This window comes from Corapipo altera, unplaced genomic scaffold, assembly GCF_003945725.1.
Source record: "Corapipo altera isolate COAL_440 unplaced genomic scaffold, ASM394572v1 171, whole genome shotgun sequence".
Classification (NCBI taxonomy): Eukaryota; Metazoa; Chordata; class Aves; order Passeriformes; family Pipridae; genus Corapipo; species Corapipo altera.
This window is the reverse complement of record NW_020884972.1, coordinates 388758-405575: the sequence shown is the minus strand read 5'-3', so window position 1 is coordinate 405575 and position 16818 is coordinate 388758. Positions and strand designations below refer to the sequence as shown.

At 48.2% G+C, this 16818-nt stretch overlaps 1 protein-coding gene across 1 annotated transcript in view; it reads right to left on the bottom strand.

The window, feature by feature from the left end:
- DOCK5 (dedicator of cytokinesis 5) overlaps nucleotides 1-16818 on the bottom strand; it is an 81418-nt gene continuing 64600 nt past the window's right edge. The window contains exons 42-52 of the mRNA XM_027665178.1: nucleotides 14544-14625; nucleotides 14259-14343; nucleotides 13792-13878; nucleotides 13218-13394; nucleotides 10517-10600; nucleotides 9449-9586; nucleotides 8439-8605; nucleotides 7497-7674; nucleotides 5320-5455; nucleotides 3512-3609; nucleotides 1-1477 (exon numbers count right to left, since the gene is read on the bottom strand). Of these exons, the coding sequence (XP_027520979.1) occupies nucleotides 1376-1477; nucleotides 3512-3609; nucleotides 5320-5455; nucleotides 7497-7674; nucleotides 8439-8605; nucleotides 9449-9586; nucleotides 10517-10600; nucleotides 13218-13394; nucleotides 13792-13878; nucleotides 14259-14343; nucleotides 14544-14625 (1334 nt within the window). The 3' untranslated portion in view covers nucleotides 1-1375. The remainder of the gene's footprint in view (nucleotides 1478-3511; nucleotides 3610-5319; nucleotides 5456-7496; nucleotides 7675-8438; nucleotides 8606-9448; nucleotides 9587-10516; nucleotides 10601-13217; nucleotides 13395-13791; nucleotides 13879-14258; nucleotides 14344-14543; nucleotides 14626-16818) is intronic.

Genomic DNA, 16818 nt, shown 5'->3' with positions numbered 1-16818 from the left:
TATAATCCTGGTACCAAAGCAACTGGGACCAGTATAATCCTGGTACCAAAGCAACTGGGACCAGTATAATCCTGGTACCAAAGCAATTGAGACCAGACCAACCCTGGTAAAAGTGCAGTTTCTCTTCACCTCCCACACTCCCAGGAGAGACCTTTTCCACCCCTTTAAAAAGCACAAAGGTGAAGTTTTGTGCCAAGTCCCAGACACAGGGATGGGACCACACAGGGGACACGACTCAGGGAGGGTCTCAAGTGCTCTGTAGGGTTCAAACCAGGGAAATCCTGGCAAAGGACTGGTGAACTCTCCCTGGAGCAGAGCTGGAGTGAGGCAGGGGCTGCTCTTCATCCCACACACAAATGGTGATGGAAAAAAAAGCAGAGAAAAGGCTTTTCATGTCTGCTCCCAACACTCAGGTCTGTGCCTGAAACCAGGGATCTTCAGGGACTTCTCCCACCCCACACCTGACAGCTCAGGAGCTGCTGCTTCCCAGCAGGAATGGCTGGGATCTGCTTCACATCATGAGGATCAGATCTTGGCTCATCAGGGATCACAAATATGAAAAATAAAAATACTTTTATATATATATATATATATATAGGTGTCTCGTGAGGTTGTAAGATATCCAAGTTCCAAAACCTGAACTGGAGCATCAGGGTCTTTTTTTCCTGGATAAGGGAAATGCAAAAGTTCTTAAAAATTAAAATCTTTCAGGGCCATTTGTGCACCGGGGTTTCTCTTCTTTCTCTGGCCTAAAGGAAGATCCATCATTTTTGACAGAGGATGCCCAGTGGCCAATTGGAAAGAAGGGAAAGCCCCTTTTCAGAGAAAAGAAACCCTTTTTAGGCAAATATTAAGCTTAAAAATCTTAAGCTTAAAAATATTAAGCTTACCTGAAAAAGGTGGGATTTTGTAAAGCTATAAAATGCATGAAATTTAAACCCAAGGGGGTCTTTTCTCCCTGAAAACTCAGGGTGAGACAGGACCCAGAGCGCTGAATAAATTCTTTCTTCTTGTTTCGTGAGTTTTTGCAGTCTTTCTAAATTCAAGGGAGAATTTTTTCTCCCAACAGACACAGCTCAAAAGTCACGTGAAAATACTGCTGGGCACACCTCCCACTGCTCTGCCTCCCCTGGGTTCAAATCCCTGGTGCAAATCACTCCTGGGACACGTTTACACCGGGAAGGAGCCGCTGGAATTGCAGCAGGGAGCAAAACTCAGGGCAGACAACACTGAGACGAGAATTCCAGTAGGGATTAGTGTCCCAAGGAAAGCAGGGCTTAGGGAACACAGTCAACAACAGTTCCTTTTGGTCTTTCCCAAGGAAAACTCCAAGGAATGGCAGGAGGGATCAGCAGGCTGGGGGTGGGATCCTCCCTCACTGCAGCCCCTGCTCCGAGGACACGACGCTGGATTTCCTGGTTTTTGGGGGTGGAGGGGGAGGTTTGGCTTCCCTTCTGCTGGGCAGCGGTGGAGCAACCTGAGAAGGCGAAAACACACAGAAAAATAAACCATTACTGGCAAGTGGAGGTGTTTTGCTTCACCAAATGAGGGATCCAAAAGGTCCTGATGCTTCCCTCAGGGGCCAAATCTTGGAATTCTGCCTCCCAGCACCACCAATCCCTGACAGGGGCAAACAAGGACAGATCCCCAGGAGGTAACAGGAGCAGATATATTTTGACTCCTAAAATATGCTTCTGGACATATTTAAATTGATTTAAATTTAAATTGAAACACTGGACCTGCAGCCCAACTTTGCCAGTTGTTCCCGTGTCCCACCTTTTGTTCCTCAGCACAATGGCAATAAACCCACCTCCTTCCAGTTTCCAAAAGTGCATTATTTTTATCCTGCTGGCTTGATGAGCTGCACCAAACAGGGGCCAAAAGGATGTAAAACACTCCCAAATCGGACTGGTAAAATTAACACCACAAAAAAGGGGAGCAAGTGAAGTTCTAATTAAACAAGTTCTAATTAAACAAGCCACATCCAGCCTGTCTGGCACAGGGGCTCGCAGGATGTTGCTTATTCTTGCAGAAAACTGCATTAGGAGGCTCTTTTTAGCTGTTTCTCTGCCTGTTTTAGGGGGCACCCTGTAAATAAATGAGATGTGAAAGGCCAGGTGAGCCAGGAGCTCGTGTGGCTCCACCACCTCGGAGCCAAAACTGCCAAGATTTCAGGGCTGTTTCAACCAAAGGCAGACAGAGACAACTTCACAACAGCAAAGCAACAAAACCCTTCAGAAAATACTTTACAATCTCTCTTTGCAGCCCCATGAATCCTTTTCCTTTGGCTGCAAGCCAAGGGCAGCATTGCAAGCCAGGACATGTTAATAATTAGTTTCCTTACAAGACTCGAGGGAAAGGGGCTCTTTCATTAATCCTCTGGAAGCAGTGGCTCCCACAGAACATCCCAGGGGCTGGAATATCTCTGCCAGTCACACCAGGACAGCAGCTCCACGGGCTCTTTCCAGGGGCACAGCCAATTCCAACCAAAGGAAGGGTGAAGGACAAAACCTCCTCCTCATCCCACACTTTATGGCACTGTCACATCCCAGTGTGACATCACTGAATTAAGTGATCAACTGTTTTCTTGTCTTCCTGTGCTGCCAGAGGTAAAATATTTATAAAGTGTGATCATTCTTTAAGTTCTTTTGGGTCCCATCCCAGCTCATCTCACTCAGGTACTCCCCCAAATCCTCTTTGCCAACAGGACTGGGGGAGACATTCATGCCTTTAAATTACAAAAGGTGCTTCTTAACAGGGCTTGGGGAGACTCCATCCCTCCCAAATTATCCCCAAAGGGATGATTTCTGCTGCTGCCCGTTGGTAACAATTAGTCTGGTATCAGAACCACCTTCATTTCAGGGGCAGGGGAAGTGATTCCCACACAATAACTGGAGTTATCTGCACATCAGGGACTCCAAACAGCCTCCAGACTCTGCAGTTTGAGAGAAATATTGGTGGTACAGCACAAAAAAAGTGGCAATTTGAGGAAAGGACTTCACAGAATTGAGACAAAGGCTGAGGCAGGGATTTAACACAGGCTCTTTTATGTCACTAATGACTTCAAAAACTTGATTATTCTGAGCTGAGGACTTAAAAGGAGACATTTACCACATCAGAAATGGGGGAATTTTCCCCCCTATTCCTTCTTCAGGCCCAAATTATTGCACTGTTTCACGCTGGTCATGTTTTTGAAATTTTTCCATCACGGTGCTCGTTTGTTTCCAATATCTCTTCCCACCCCCACACACAATTTTTCCTGACCAAGGACAACACAACTCCCACTTGGAAAAAAAAAAAAAAAAAAAAGAAAAAAGGAAAAAAGGACTTCACTCCTGAAGCAAAAAAAAAAACAAAACTTCTTCTTCTTTTGTGGTTTCAGGGAGTGAAGCAGTAAAATGATTAGACAAGTCTCAGGCAGCACCACCCTTGAAAGCAGCTCGGAAAATTCCACTGGTGCCTCTTTCTCAAAAGCTGCTCTCCAAAAAAACGTCAGCTCTCATTTCCTCACCTCCACAGAATTCCTGGGGTTGCTGTTCTCATAGGGTTTGCTTTTGGGTGGAGGAGGGGGTGGGGTTGCCAATCCATCAGCCTGCAACGAGGGAAAACCTAAGAGCAACAACAGTAATTAGAAAAGACGTTAAAGTAGGTGGAAAAGGAACAGGAAATGGGACTGAACACATCGAATTTTAAGGGAGGTTCATTTAGTATCTTGTGCTTTCCATCTGCCAACAACTCTCTGCTTTAGCAGCTAAACCTGACTGGATTTGTTGGAGTCACAGTCGAATCTCCCTCAAGTTCCAAAAGCCCCGAAGAGTTTTTCTCTCTCTCCCCCAAATGGATTTGAGCTGCTGGGAGCCCTGAGGGAGCAGAGCCCTGCATCCATTAGCACATCTGCCTGTTCAAGGGGCCTCAACCCCACAGCTCCCTTTGATTTTAACTCTACTCGATGGAGGAGATAAGGAGCTGAACTTCAGAAAGATCCTGGCCTGCTCCTAAGGGCAATTAAACCCCCTGGATAAGGGGGAGAGTGAGATTTCTCATTCCTCTCACAGGTATTTCTTCAGAGTATTCCTGATTTTGTGTTTCTGGTTGTCTCCTCCTCACCCCTCATGTGTATTTTTCTGGTTTAAATCCCCTCACAGCAGTTTTATGCTGGTTTGGTTCATTACTGGATTCTGAATTTACATCCACACCCGACCTTCTGTTCCTTTAAAAAAAGAGCAGCAGCCTGAGAAATGCAGCAGCCACAGGGACTGCCAGGGGTGACCCTGCACAGGGATTTTTACCTTGAGCCATATTGAAATGTTGCTGCAGCATTAACTGCTGCATATGCAAGGAAGGGATTTTCCTCCCCCTTCTTTTTCAGGACCAGATTATTGTGCTATTCTGATCTATGTTTTTTATGTTTTGGAAACTTCCGCACGAATTATTCATTTTGCTAATTCTCTTCAAGATAAATTCCATCTCTTGTGGGTGTAACTTCACCAGCTCACTTTCCAAGCTGCAGAGCAAGTTCTACCAGACCTTTTTTACCACGTGATGGGAGTTTGTTCATTAATTAACAAATCCCTCAGGGCTTGCCCAGGATATTCAGGCATCCAGCTGATCAGAACCACGTGGGATTGCTGTGGTTCCATCCCGTGAATCCACAGGAGATGCTCTTGATTTATCACCTACACTGACTGCATGTGATGTTCACCTTGAGGTTTAATATACCTTCCAGAAGTCACAGAATTCTGGAATGGTTGGAGTGGAAAGGGACCATAAAATCCATCCAGTGCCACCCCCTGCCATGGGCAGGGACACCTCCCACCAGCCCAGGTTGCTCCAACCTGGCCTTGGGGGGATCCAGGGGCAGCCACAGCTTCTCTGGGCAACCTGTGCCAGGGCCTCCCCACCCTCCCAGGGAAGGATTTCTTCCCATTATCCCATCTAAGCCTTCCCTCTGGCAGTCTGAAGTTGTTCCCCCTTGTCCTGTCCCTCCATCCTTTGTCCCAAGTCTCTCTCCATCTTTCTCGTACAAGTCAACACTGAAGAAACCAAGAAACAAACTGAAAAAGGTAAAAGCTGTTGTCTGGAATTCCTCTGGCATCCTAATTTTAACCAGTGATCTCTAAGTGACACAGATGATCTTTGGTAAGACAGCCAAATTTTGGGAGCTGACAAAAACGTCCAGGAACATTATCAGCTCAGAGTCACCTTCTGTGCTCTAATGCAGAGCAGTTCCTACCTCCCTTCCTCCTTTCCTCCCTCCCCCCTTCCCTCCCTGCCCAGTGTGGTTACCTCAGCAAACACAGACTCATTTCCAGGACTTACTTTGGGTCCTGGGGGTTTTGGGGGTGATGGGGGGTGGGCTTCGAGTCGACTGCTGGAGCGAAGAGCCCTGAAGCAAAGTCAGTCTGTTGTCTCCCAGCTGGAGACTCTTTGGCCTTTGTGCTTTCCCTGAAGTGCCCTGGTTGGAACAAAGGCAGACAAAACCCTTCAGGAGTCAGCCAGGTAAGAGCAGGCTGGTTTGAGAGACCTCAAAGGATTAACTAACACGGGAAGGTGTCAGGCTGAAAAGCTGCTGCAGTTCTGTGAATAAATTTGGCAGGGCAGTGGGGGAGAAGTCTTTCCAAGAAGTAAAAAACTGAAATTCTGGGTGCAGGTCAGGGCTGCTGGTGTCACCCAGCTCCTTGGGGCTGTGAAACAAGCCTATTTTAGGCTTTCCAGAGCAAATCCTTTGCATCTGGGACTCGGGAGATGTTCCAGTTCCTTCCAGTGTCATGTGTGTCCTCTGTGCTCTTCACTCCAACCACGAGGCCACAAGAGTCCAGTTCAGGAATATCAGGGACTTTTAAAATATCAGTTTGTTGTTTTACAGAGCAGGCTGTCACTTAAACACTTAATTAAACTCACTGGGCTCTTCAGAGCTCAATTCTCCATCAGCTGGATTTCTCTTTGCACAGAGGAGACCACACACTGGTGAATATAAAACATTTAAAGCCCAAATCTGCTGGACACACACAGCAAGCCTTTGCTTCCCTCTGGCTTTCCAGCTCCCACACAGCTCAGCCAAGAGCTGCATAAAATCAGCCTGTCCCATTCTTGTGCTGCACTAGAGCAGCAATAAAACCAGCTTTCTCTGAGCTTTGCAGGGCTGTAACCCTAGACTGCTCATTCCCTTCAGGGAGCTGATAACACCTAGGATTTGCTCTCAGAGATGCTGGGGAGAAGGGAGGGTGGGTGCTGTGTTTGCATCTCTCAGCTCCCTGCAGTGCAAAGCCCTGGACAGACATTCCCCACTGTCCCAGCAAACCACACAAATGGGCTTTATCCCAGATATTTTCCCTCTAGTTTTAGTTAATAAAGTGATCAGCAGCTGCCAGCAATGCCTGTGGGTTAAAGCCATTTAATCCAGCAGCAGAGGCAGAGGGGCCAGGCCTCCTGAACCACCCACATTCCCAACTCCCAATTTTCCTGCCCTGGAAAGCCTGTCCATACCCAGTGACACCAGCCCAGTTCCCCTTCTAATAAACATCCTGCAGCCTCCAAGTGCTGGCAGCACCACTCAGATTTGATGAGAATTCCTGAAAATGCAGGCCCTGTTCCTGCCAGATTCCGTTGGGCACTCAGAGAGAGAAAGGGAAACACAGGAATTCATGTTTGCTCATTATTTACACAGCCTGTGCTAAGTCAGATTAGTATCACTGAGCTGAAATGCTCAGGTGCCCAATTCTCTCATTCTCTGACAGTGCAGCACAGCCTTTGCATCAATCAGGATAATATTCCAAGGTTCTACAGCTTTACCTGTGGGCTGAAACTTATCCCTGTGCATTAGTGATCACTGGGAATCCCACTGCCAACCCTAATCCCAACAGCTCCAAAATATTCCTCATTACAGCCTCCTGGGGGGGGATAGATTCCCTTTTATTCCTCTCCTGCAAATAATCTGCTGAAGGAATAACCCCTCTGCCCCCATGCAGGAGGGTCTGGAGCAAAGTACAGGCTGGAACAGGGTTTTCCAAGTCCCAAGCTGGTGACTTAACAAGCAGCCCATCTTTTTTCCCTTGCCCAGCTCATCAGACTGCCCCTCACCTCCCAGCACACTGCATTTGTGCACTGATGCCCAGTGACAGCAGCTGAACATCTGGCCTGGCAGCTGGATTCCTGACTGGGTGTCTTGGTTTGAGACACTGGGACAGCAGGGATTGCTCCAACAAAAACAGGGGCAGCCCTACAGGGTGCTGAGAGCATCACACAGGCCCCTGCTCTGGCCATGAGTGGGGCACTCAGCACCTCCAGGAAGCATCAGAGCCTCCTGTTTCCAGTTTGTCCCTCCAGCCAAAGCTGTGACACCGATTTTCCACAGAAAAAAGCACGACTCAGATGAGCAAGGCTTTTGGAATCCCAACCCCTCCCACTGGTTAATGCAGCTCCCAAGGGACAGCAATGGAAATGTTCCCCTCCTCCTGCTGGGGATTGGATTCTTGCTGTCAGCATTACTGGGTTACCATTTTGGAAGTCAGTTCTGTTTCTGGCTCCTTCTCCACGATAACCTGAGACTTGCTAATGCTCCACTCCTTCCTCTTGAGTTTGCTGATCCTGTTGTCGCCGTCATCCTTCACGGGCGGCTCCTCAGCTCTGGAAGATGTTGATATTCTCCTCTCCAAGAGAGGCTCCAGGATAGATCTGTGGCCCAAGAGAGGGAAAAAACACGAGTCCATCAGACCTTTCAAGGGCTGTTTGTTAAAAAGCTACCATCTCTTAGTTTGCATGAGGTTCTTGGGAAAAACTGAATGATGAACGTGGATTTTTCAGTGAGATTTGTGCCGGGTTACCCCAGAAATTCTGAGTATTATGTCTTTGGTCTAATGAGATCTGTAAAACCACATCATGTAATGTGTAATAATGACTGTAAAGTGTGATCTGCTTGCAGAGGGAGCCAGACCTTCATTTTATGCTGAGCCCTGCACTGCCCTTCAGCAAGTCCCCTAAACCCTCCTGCTTATCACAGCTGTAAATTAAATGTCCAGAGAAGTAAAACCAGGGAATGTTTCCATGTGTGGCAGCTCCAATTCCATGGATGCAGCTGCAAACAGGGTGGAAACACGTCCTGTGTGACTTACTCACCTCTTTGCTGACCACACCAAAATAAACCACCCTGCAGTGCCTTACACCTCCTGTTTTCCCAGGAAGCAGAGACAATGTGTGTGTCTGAAATACACCCCATCCCTCTTCAGTGCCAGGCAAATAATTTGGACAGCAGTTGTGGGTTCAATTCCCAGAATTATCATCCCTATTTCTGCCCCGAACTCCCTGCCTATAAAATGGAGCAATATTACAATTTTTCAATGTGCGTTACTAGAGAATGAACTTTGTTTTAAAGAGTAACTAAAATCCTTGCAAAGGCGTTTTTGCAGTGCTGTAAATCAGGGGGTAGGGCTGGTACTGACCCATCCGAGCCTGGCCTGGAGGAGGTGCTGTCAGAGGAGGTGGAGGAGGTGGAGACCACGGAGGAGGCCACAGAGGTGACTGAGAGCCTCCTGAGGGTGGAGGACATGATGTAGGGCAGCACCACAGAGCCAGACCTGCTGGGCTTCCTCTCGGTCAGGGAGGGGGGCTGCAGGCAAAAACAGGGCTGAGAAATCACACAGTCAGAGAATCACAGAATCAAAGAATCAGCTGGGTTGGAAAGGACATCCAAGATCATCAAGTTCAACCCTTGATCCAACCCTGTCGTGGTTCCCAGCCCATGGCACTGATGCCACATCCAGGCTCACCTTAAAAACCTCCAGGGACAGGGACTCCACCCCCTCCCTGGGCAGCCCATTCCAAGGGCTCATCCCTCTCTCTGGGAAGAACTTCTCCCCCATGGCCAACCTAAACCTGCCCTGGGGCAGCTCAAGGCTGTGCCCTCTTGTCCTACTGCTGGTTCCTGGCAGCAGAGCCCGACCCCCCCCAGCTCCCCCCTCCTGGCAGGGAGTTGCAGAGAGTGAGGAGGTCTCCCCTGAGCCTCCTCCTCTCCAGGCTGAACAGCCCCAGCTCCCTCAGCCTCTCCTCACAGCACTTGTGCTCCACACCCTTCCCCAGCCTCGTTGCCCTTCTCTGCACCTGCTCCAGCCCCTCAACATCCTTCCCAAACTGAGGGCCCAGAGCTGGGCCCAGCACTCCAGGGGTGGCCTCCCCAGTGCCCAGGGCAGGGGCACAATCCCTGCCCTGCTCCTGCTGCCACACTATTCCTGAGCCAGGCCAGGCTCCATTGGCCTCTTGCCCCTCTGGGCCCCCCTGGCTCATGTTCAGCTCCCTGTCCATCCACACTCCCAGCTCCCTTCCTGCCTGGTTGCTCTCCAGCCACTCTGTGCCCAGCCTGTGGGGCTGCCGGGGGTAAATCCCAGTTCATAAGGAGGAAAAGGGGGACTTGGATGCTTTGGAGGCAAAGCACTGCCCAGCCAGGCTGGCTCACCAGGGTGATGACCCCGTACTGCTTCTCCACCTTCCTCCTGAGCTCCCGGAAACAGCCCGTGAGCCGCTCGTGCAGCGGCTTCAGCTGCTCCGTCAGCTTCTCCCCGTGGATCCGGATCCCCTCCGCCAGCAGGGGCATCTGCAGGGAGGGGAAAAATGCAGTGCCAAGAAAACAAATCAGCCCTGCTGCTCCAGGAAGGGGTTTTCATGGAATCACAGAATCAGCTGGGTTGGAAGGGACCTCCCAGATCATCAAGTCCAACCCTTGGTCCAGCCCCGCCGTGGTTCCCAGCCCATGGCACTGATGCCACATCCAGGCTCAACACATTCAGTGCACTTAAAGGACTTAAATCAACGTGTTTAGGGTTTGAAGAGGCAAAACTAAGCAGTGATGAGGCAAGGAAGCTCAGCTGCTGACCTGTGGCTCTCAAACCTGACAGTGTGAGCTCCAGGAGCTCAAAAATATTTCAATTTTCCCCACTTATATCCACGGTTCCAAGGCCAGGTTGGAGCAACCTGGACTAAGGGAAGGTGTCCCTACCCATGGCAGGGGGGTGCAATGAGATGGGTTTTAAAGTCCACCCCCAACCCAAACCATTCCATGATTCCCTCTTGCCCCTCGGGTTCCTTATTCTGCTTTGGAAAAATGCCATGTTTAAATGTCAGAGCACCACTTCTCAGCCCCCAGGGCTGTGTGACTGTGAGGGGGCTTTAACCACCCTCTGCTGGGTGGGAATATGTAAAATGTCACAGGATGCCACTTGCACCCCAAGAAAACCAGGCAATTTTCACCTCCCTGAGGGTCAAACCACACCAGTTCCAATGATTTCAAGACAAGGTACCAGATATTTGGATCCTCAGGAGGGAAAAGCCTCCACCACCTTGGCAAATATTCCAGAGTAACACAAAGCACGTGGAATATTTTAGCCCACCATTTTAGGATGCAGCAGTTCCCTTAAAATAAAAAGCAACTGGGCACTGTCCAGATTCTCTCTCTGTGAAAAAATGAGGATGAAAAAACCTCTGCCCTCCCACATGGTGCTCTCCCAGTCCTTCCCCACTTCCAGACCTGGATGGCAATTTGTTGCTTCAGCAGCTCGATTTTATCTTGATCTTCGGGATGTTCCTGAAGATACTTCTCGGTGAAAAAGGCCTGGAAGCAAAGAGAGAACATGAAAAAGGTGATACAAACACCACCCTGCTTTCCCAGGGGAAGATCCCTGGGATTCAGAAGCAATTCATTGCCATTATTCCTCATATTATGCCAGATTTTGCCACCTCCCTGCCACCGAGCCGAGGGAAAAAGAACCAGGGTTATTTGTGGAGAAATGGGGGAAAAAGGGCTTTTTTTGTTTCAATAAGTAATGATTTCAGTGAAACATATATTTTAAAAAGTTACTCCATCAGAGAGTCTTACTCAGTTCCAACTCCCTCCTCATAAACCACTTTGATTGGAATCATCCAGGTTACATTAATTCTCCCTTCAGTGTGAGGAGGAGACCCAAAATCTTGACTTTTCACCTAAAAAAGCTTCTAGTTTTCAACAGCCAAGGACACCCCAGACCTGCTCCAAGGTGACCTGCTCCAGTTCCCTTCAGCTTTGGGATTTAAGCCCTTAAATCCAACATTTTCACCTGGGGCTTGTTACAAAGACTCAATAGAAATATATAAAGCCTCTGTTGAGGTTTGGGCTCAACAAAGCACCTTTAGTCTCCACTTCTCCTGGGTTTACCTTCAGTCACCACAATCTAGTCTTGGTTTAAAGCTGAACAAAAACAAATCCCTTTTCCTGGACTGAAGCCTTAAAATTGTGCCAATTCCCAAGATGTGCTGCAGTGTCCCATTGGAAAGGATCACAATTCCTGGGCAGAAATGTTTCATTTTTCTTTTTTTCCTAGATAAAATCTCTAATCATTTTTTAATTTGGCTCTGAAATACCTCCCTGAACTACTTCAGCCTCTGAATGTGCATTTTTCCTCCTGTGTCCCATTAACTGGACTGTGTGGACAAGTGTTTATAGGGCTGGGGTATGATCCCAAAAAGGCTGATGGCAGGAGGAGGTGAGCCTGGGAAAGGGCTGCTGGGGAGGTCCCAGAGGAATTGTCTTGAAAGTGTTCAATTATTGCAAGAAGAAAGATGTTAAAAACGCAGACTTTGGCTTTTTGGCTCCAATGGAACAATTAAAATTTGAGATTTGAGCCGCCCACAAAAGCCAAATGTTCTGATCTTCAGCTGAAATAGGAAAATATGAACCAGAAATGAGTATTTCCAGATGTGGTCACGGATACTTTGTGTTTCCTGGTTTTAACTGCTTTCCCACTTTCGTAATTCTACACTTTCTGTCAACCTTAATTCATAAAATGGGAGGATTTAGGGCCAAATTCAGCCTGGCAAAGTGTGCAAGTCCTCTGGAATGAGTAGAGTTAGACCCCAGATAAATCAGCCCCTCTCCCATTTAACTTGTGCACTTCATTCCATGTGACTGCAACACATCTGAGAAGGATCAGACGTGTTTTAACACCATCCCTTCACTTTAGGGAAATAAACACTAGAATTTTTGGGCTGGGAATGTCACCAGTACGGTGCTGGGAATCAACAGCTTCAATTAAACATCCCAAAAAAAGAAAGAACCTACGCTGGGGTCAGCTGGAAAAACCCAGGGAGGAAATACTGCTTTTTTCCCCTGAAATATTTGCTTTTTGCTGTGAGACTCCAAACACAGATAATTTGCTGGCAAGAGAAATCCTAATTTTGCTTCACATTAATAATACAAGGGAGAAACAGCAGTTTTTAAGCCTTTCTTTGTCACCTGCCCCGTGCTCTGTGCCCCCTGAGACAGGAGTAGGTTGTTGTCACCCCTGGAAAGGAGGCCCAGGAGAGCTGGATCATCCCCCCCCTGGCAATGCATGGCACCAAAACTAAACACTGCAAAGGTTTTCCACCTTGCAGGCAGTGGGAATCTCTGCTCTTTGTTCTTTCCTGCTCCTCTCTGAGCTCTGAACACAAGGACACGGGATGTGCCGTGGCTGGGGAACAGCTGGAAGCTCAGCTGAACCTCCCAGGTTTCAATTCAGCTCTTCAGCACTGCAGAGGTCACGGGGCTGAGCTCCACATCAGAGGAACATGGAATGGTTTGGGTTGGAAAGGCTCTTCCAGGTCAATTCATTCCACCCCCATCTCTGAGCTGCCTGCTCGTGAAGTGACCAGAATTTCCAGGGGTCAAACCTACTGGAAAAGTCTCCTCCTGGAAGCCCAGAGGGGAATTTAACTTTGTCTGGGCTGGTCTCGAGGGGAAGCACCAGGATCTGAGAGCCTTTGAGGGAGGAATGAAACCAGGTGAAAGAAACACAACTTCACCTTTTCTCATGGAATGGTTTGGGTAGGAAGGGACCTTAAAGATCCCTAAAACCCCTGTGCCATGGGCAGGGACACCTTCCACTAGCCCAGGTTGCTCCAAGGGCAATTCCAGGGATGGGGCAGCCACAGTTTCTCTGGGCAACCTCAGGGTCTCCCACCCTCAGAGGGAAGAATTTCCTCCTAATATCTAATCTAAACCTGCCCTTCTACAGCTTCAGGCCATTCCCCTTGTCCTGTCCCTCCATCCCTTGTCGCAAGTCCCTCTCCAGCTCTCCTGGAGCCCCTTTAGGCTCTGGAAGGGGCTCTCAGGTCTTTCCTGGAGCCTTCTCTTCTCCAGGTGAACCTCCCCAGCTCTCCCAGCCTGGCTCCAGAGCAGAGGGGCTCCAGAACCCTGGAATTTTCCTGAGCAAGACCTTTTCATAGTTGGTGTATCCCCCCATCACGGCCGGGTCCACGATCCCGTTGAGGAGCATGGACAGGGGGTGCACAGGGAGGCTCCTGTCCCAGATGTGCTGCTGGACAATGTTGGTGATCTTCTCGTTGGTCAGCTCCATGGTTTCTATGGCATTCTCCAAGGGGCTGATCTCTTCCTGACGGAGACAAAAAACCCCAGAATAAACCAGGTTAGAATAATAACCATCCTTCCCTGTGAGGGTGGGGAAGAGGTGGGATGGAATTCCCACAGAAGCTGGATCCCTGGAGTATCCAAGGACAGCCTGGACAGGGCTTGGAGCAACCTGGGATAGTGGAAGATATCCCTTCCCATGGCAGGGGGTGGCACTGGATGGGCTTTAAAGTCCCTTCCAACCCAAACCATCCCAGGATTCCATGAGTCTGTGATTTATTCCTCCCCACTGAATATAAAATTAAGGAATTTAAGTTACTGGTGTGCCACATCCAACAGGGGAAGGACTGGCAATCCTAACTGTTCCAAGGGATTCCTGGGGGGATTGGAGGGCAGGAGATGCAGCCCCACACAGAACTCACCGTGGTGACCTGCTTGACCTCAAACCACTTGAGGATGCCTGGGAATGAATAAGCTGTGGTGTAGGTTGTCCTTTCTATCCACATGGTCTGGTCAAGAGAAGGAAAAAAAACCACCAAGGTGTAAGGAAAATATTGGTCTTGCAATTCAATTCTCCCCCGTGGAGGGTGAGGCTCCCAGAACAGGCTTGGCAGGACCTTCCCCAACCCTTCTCACCTGCACTAAGTGGGAGGGAGCCCCTTGCTGTGCTCTGTGGGAAGCTGGGGCTGCACAGCTCAGTATTTATGGATTCTGAAGGTTAAAACTCCAGCTCTGGAGCCCTTTGACACCAACACCCTGGCAAAGATTGCAGTGCCAAGGGCAGCCTCTTTTTTTTTACTCCTACCTTTTAATACCAAACCTGCCCGACCATTTTGACAATTTTGGTCAAAATGCCCCCAACAAACCAAACAAAAGGTAAAGGACTCACAGCAAACTCGTTGTCTGGATCTTTCTCTCCCTTCCTGACTGGTCTGGAGTGTGTGAATTGCTGCACCTCGTTTGCTCTGTAGTAGCTGGAAAGAAGCAGAGTAAACACTGAGTTTCCTCACCTCCCACCCCCCTTTGCAGAAATATTCAACTCTTTTCTTCTCACAACCAAGTTTAAACTGGATATTAAACAAATTTACACCAGGCATAAAGGCACTGCAGCCTGTGCCTAAGTTAGTTGGGGAAAATACAAAGGAAATGTCGAGGGAAAAAGAAAAGGAATTACTTTAGGATCTGTTCAGGGACAGGTTTATCTTTGTAATTAGGTGGCAGGTTCATCACAGGCTTCACAATAAAGCACTGAACATCTGAGTAGCTCTGGTTAAGGATGAAAAACCAGGAATCCTTTTGGGAAAACAGGAGAGCAAGAGAAATACCCTCCCTGTTTTCAGCAAGTGTCAGGATTCTCCACAATTCCCTGTGCTCTTGTCGAGTTTGAAGGAAAATACTACTTCATCACAAATCTCAGGCATTGTATTGCATCTTGTAGTTTGTTAAAAGCCCATCAAGATAAGGGTTGTACTTATCCCAGAATCATGGAATGGTTTGGGTTTGAAAGGACTTTAAAGTCCATCCAGTGCCATGGGTAGGGACACCTTCCACTAACCCAGGTTGCTCCAAGCCCCATCAAACCTGGCCTTGGACATTTCCAAGTATTGAAATTTCCTGGTGAAACGCTTGGGAAGCCTCAGAAATTGCTGATTTCTACTCTGGGAAACAAGAAAAAGGAAAGCAGGATTCTGTCCTGGGTTCTGCTCTTCTCTCTCACCCCCCAGTGATTTATCAGACTCTGCCAGCACAGTGGGGCTGCCCCTCCTTCCCTCCCATTTTTTAAATTAATACATTTTAAATAATTCACAAATCCAACCCAAGAAAAGAACTGTTTTTAATCAAGGAACAGCTACTTCACCTCCAGCTTTTGCACCTGTGAACCACCACAGACATAAAAAAAAAAAATCAGTAACAGTATCCCCAAGCACAACAGCTCCTCCAAAATTCTGTTGGAAGGACCATGCTGAGGCTTCACAGAAGGAAAAACCCTGGATGGCAAAGCAAAGCTGAAGGAATTTGACCTCCACTAGCAGATTACTTCTGGGAATCACCTGCCAACTGCCCTCTGAAGGGGCCCTGTGGGTCAAGGCAGCCCCCACACATCCTTCCCTTCACTGAGGGCACTTCTAAGGAGTGTTTGGAAAGCCAAAGCAAGGTCATCCTGCCTGCTCTGAGGAGCCAGCTGGATCCCTGCCAAAGCTGAGCCCAACCCACATTAGATCAAGCTCTGAGCCCCAGCTAATTCCTCCTCTCTCTCAGGAGAGCTTATTAGCCCAGGCTCTGTGCCAGCATGAGCATCCACACACTCCCAGTGCCAAACTGGTGCATGACTGGTCTGCTGGAGGCTCCAGGCAAGGCCTGAGACTGTGCCCAGCTCCCAGGGCACTGTCAGCAAAGCAAAAGGACACGTTGTTTTATCACAAAACAGCAACAAAAACAGATCAAACAGAAGGAAAAAAGAGCCCGAGACAAAGGAGGGTACAAAAAGCCTGAAATGAAGGCAAACTACAGAACCCTCAAGGTCTGTCTGACACAACACTGAGCTGGGCACTGAGACTCCTCATCTTCTCTGAAGGTGTTTGGAGGAGGCTGAGAGGAACCTGTCCCAAATCCAAGCTGTGCAGCTGCTCCCCTTCCTCGTGGGGCTGTGCCAGAGCCCCGGAACCAAACAGCCCCAAGCTTTTGGTAGAGTTCAGATCTGCATCCAAACTTGTGCAGTTCAGGTTCATCTGGAGCCAAAAACATTAGAACAAACACAAACAGATGCAAAGGAAGCAGCTGAAACAAAGCAGCAACAGAAAAGGCATTTTTGATACCAAGTTTGGTCTTGACTGAATTTTAATTTCCTCTGTGGATTCAGTGCTTGGCAGGATTATTGCAAGGGAAGCATCTGGTATCACTGCTTGAGCTGTGCCTCTGTGCACAGGATTTTGAGGCCAAAATGGACCATCAGATGCTCCAGCCTGGCCCAGGAACTTGGTTTTTCCTGCTGTTTATCTGCCAGGAGCACCCCTGACACTGCCTGGAGTCACGAGCAGGGATGTGAAGCATCTTCACCAGGTTGCACTTGGTCATGCTCACAGTGAAGAGGATCTTAAGGCTACTGGGGTGCTGGGACACAGCCTGGAGCTCCACCAGCAGAGAGGCAAAAGAATAAGAATTAAACAATACTAAGAAGAAAAAACCAATAAGAGTAAAAAAAAAAAGAATAAAACTCAATACAAATAAAAAACAGTAAGAATAAAAACCAACACAAATAAAAAACAAGAATAATAGAAAACAACAAGAATACGAATAAAACTCAATATGAATAAAATCCAATATGGATAAAAACAAGAATAAAACCCAACAGGAATAAAACCCAACAAGAATAAAACCCAACAGGAATAAAACCCAACAGGAATAAAACCCAACAGGAATAAAAACCCAACAGGAATAAAAACCCAACA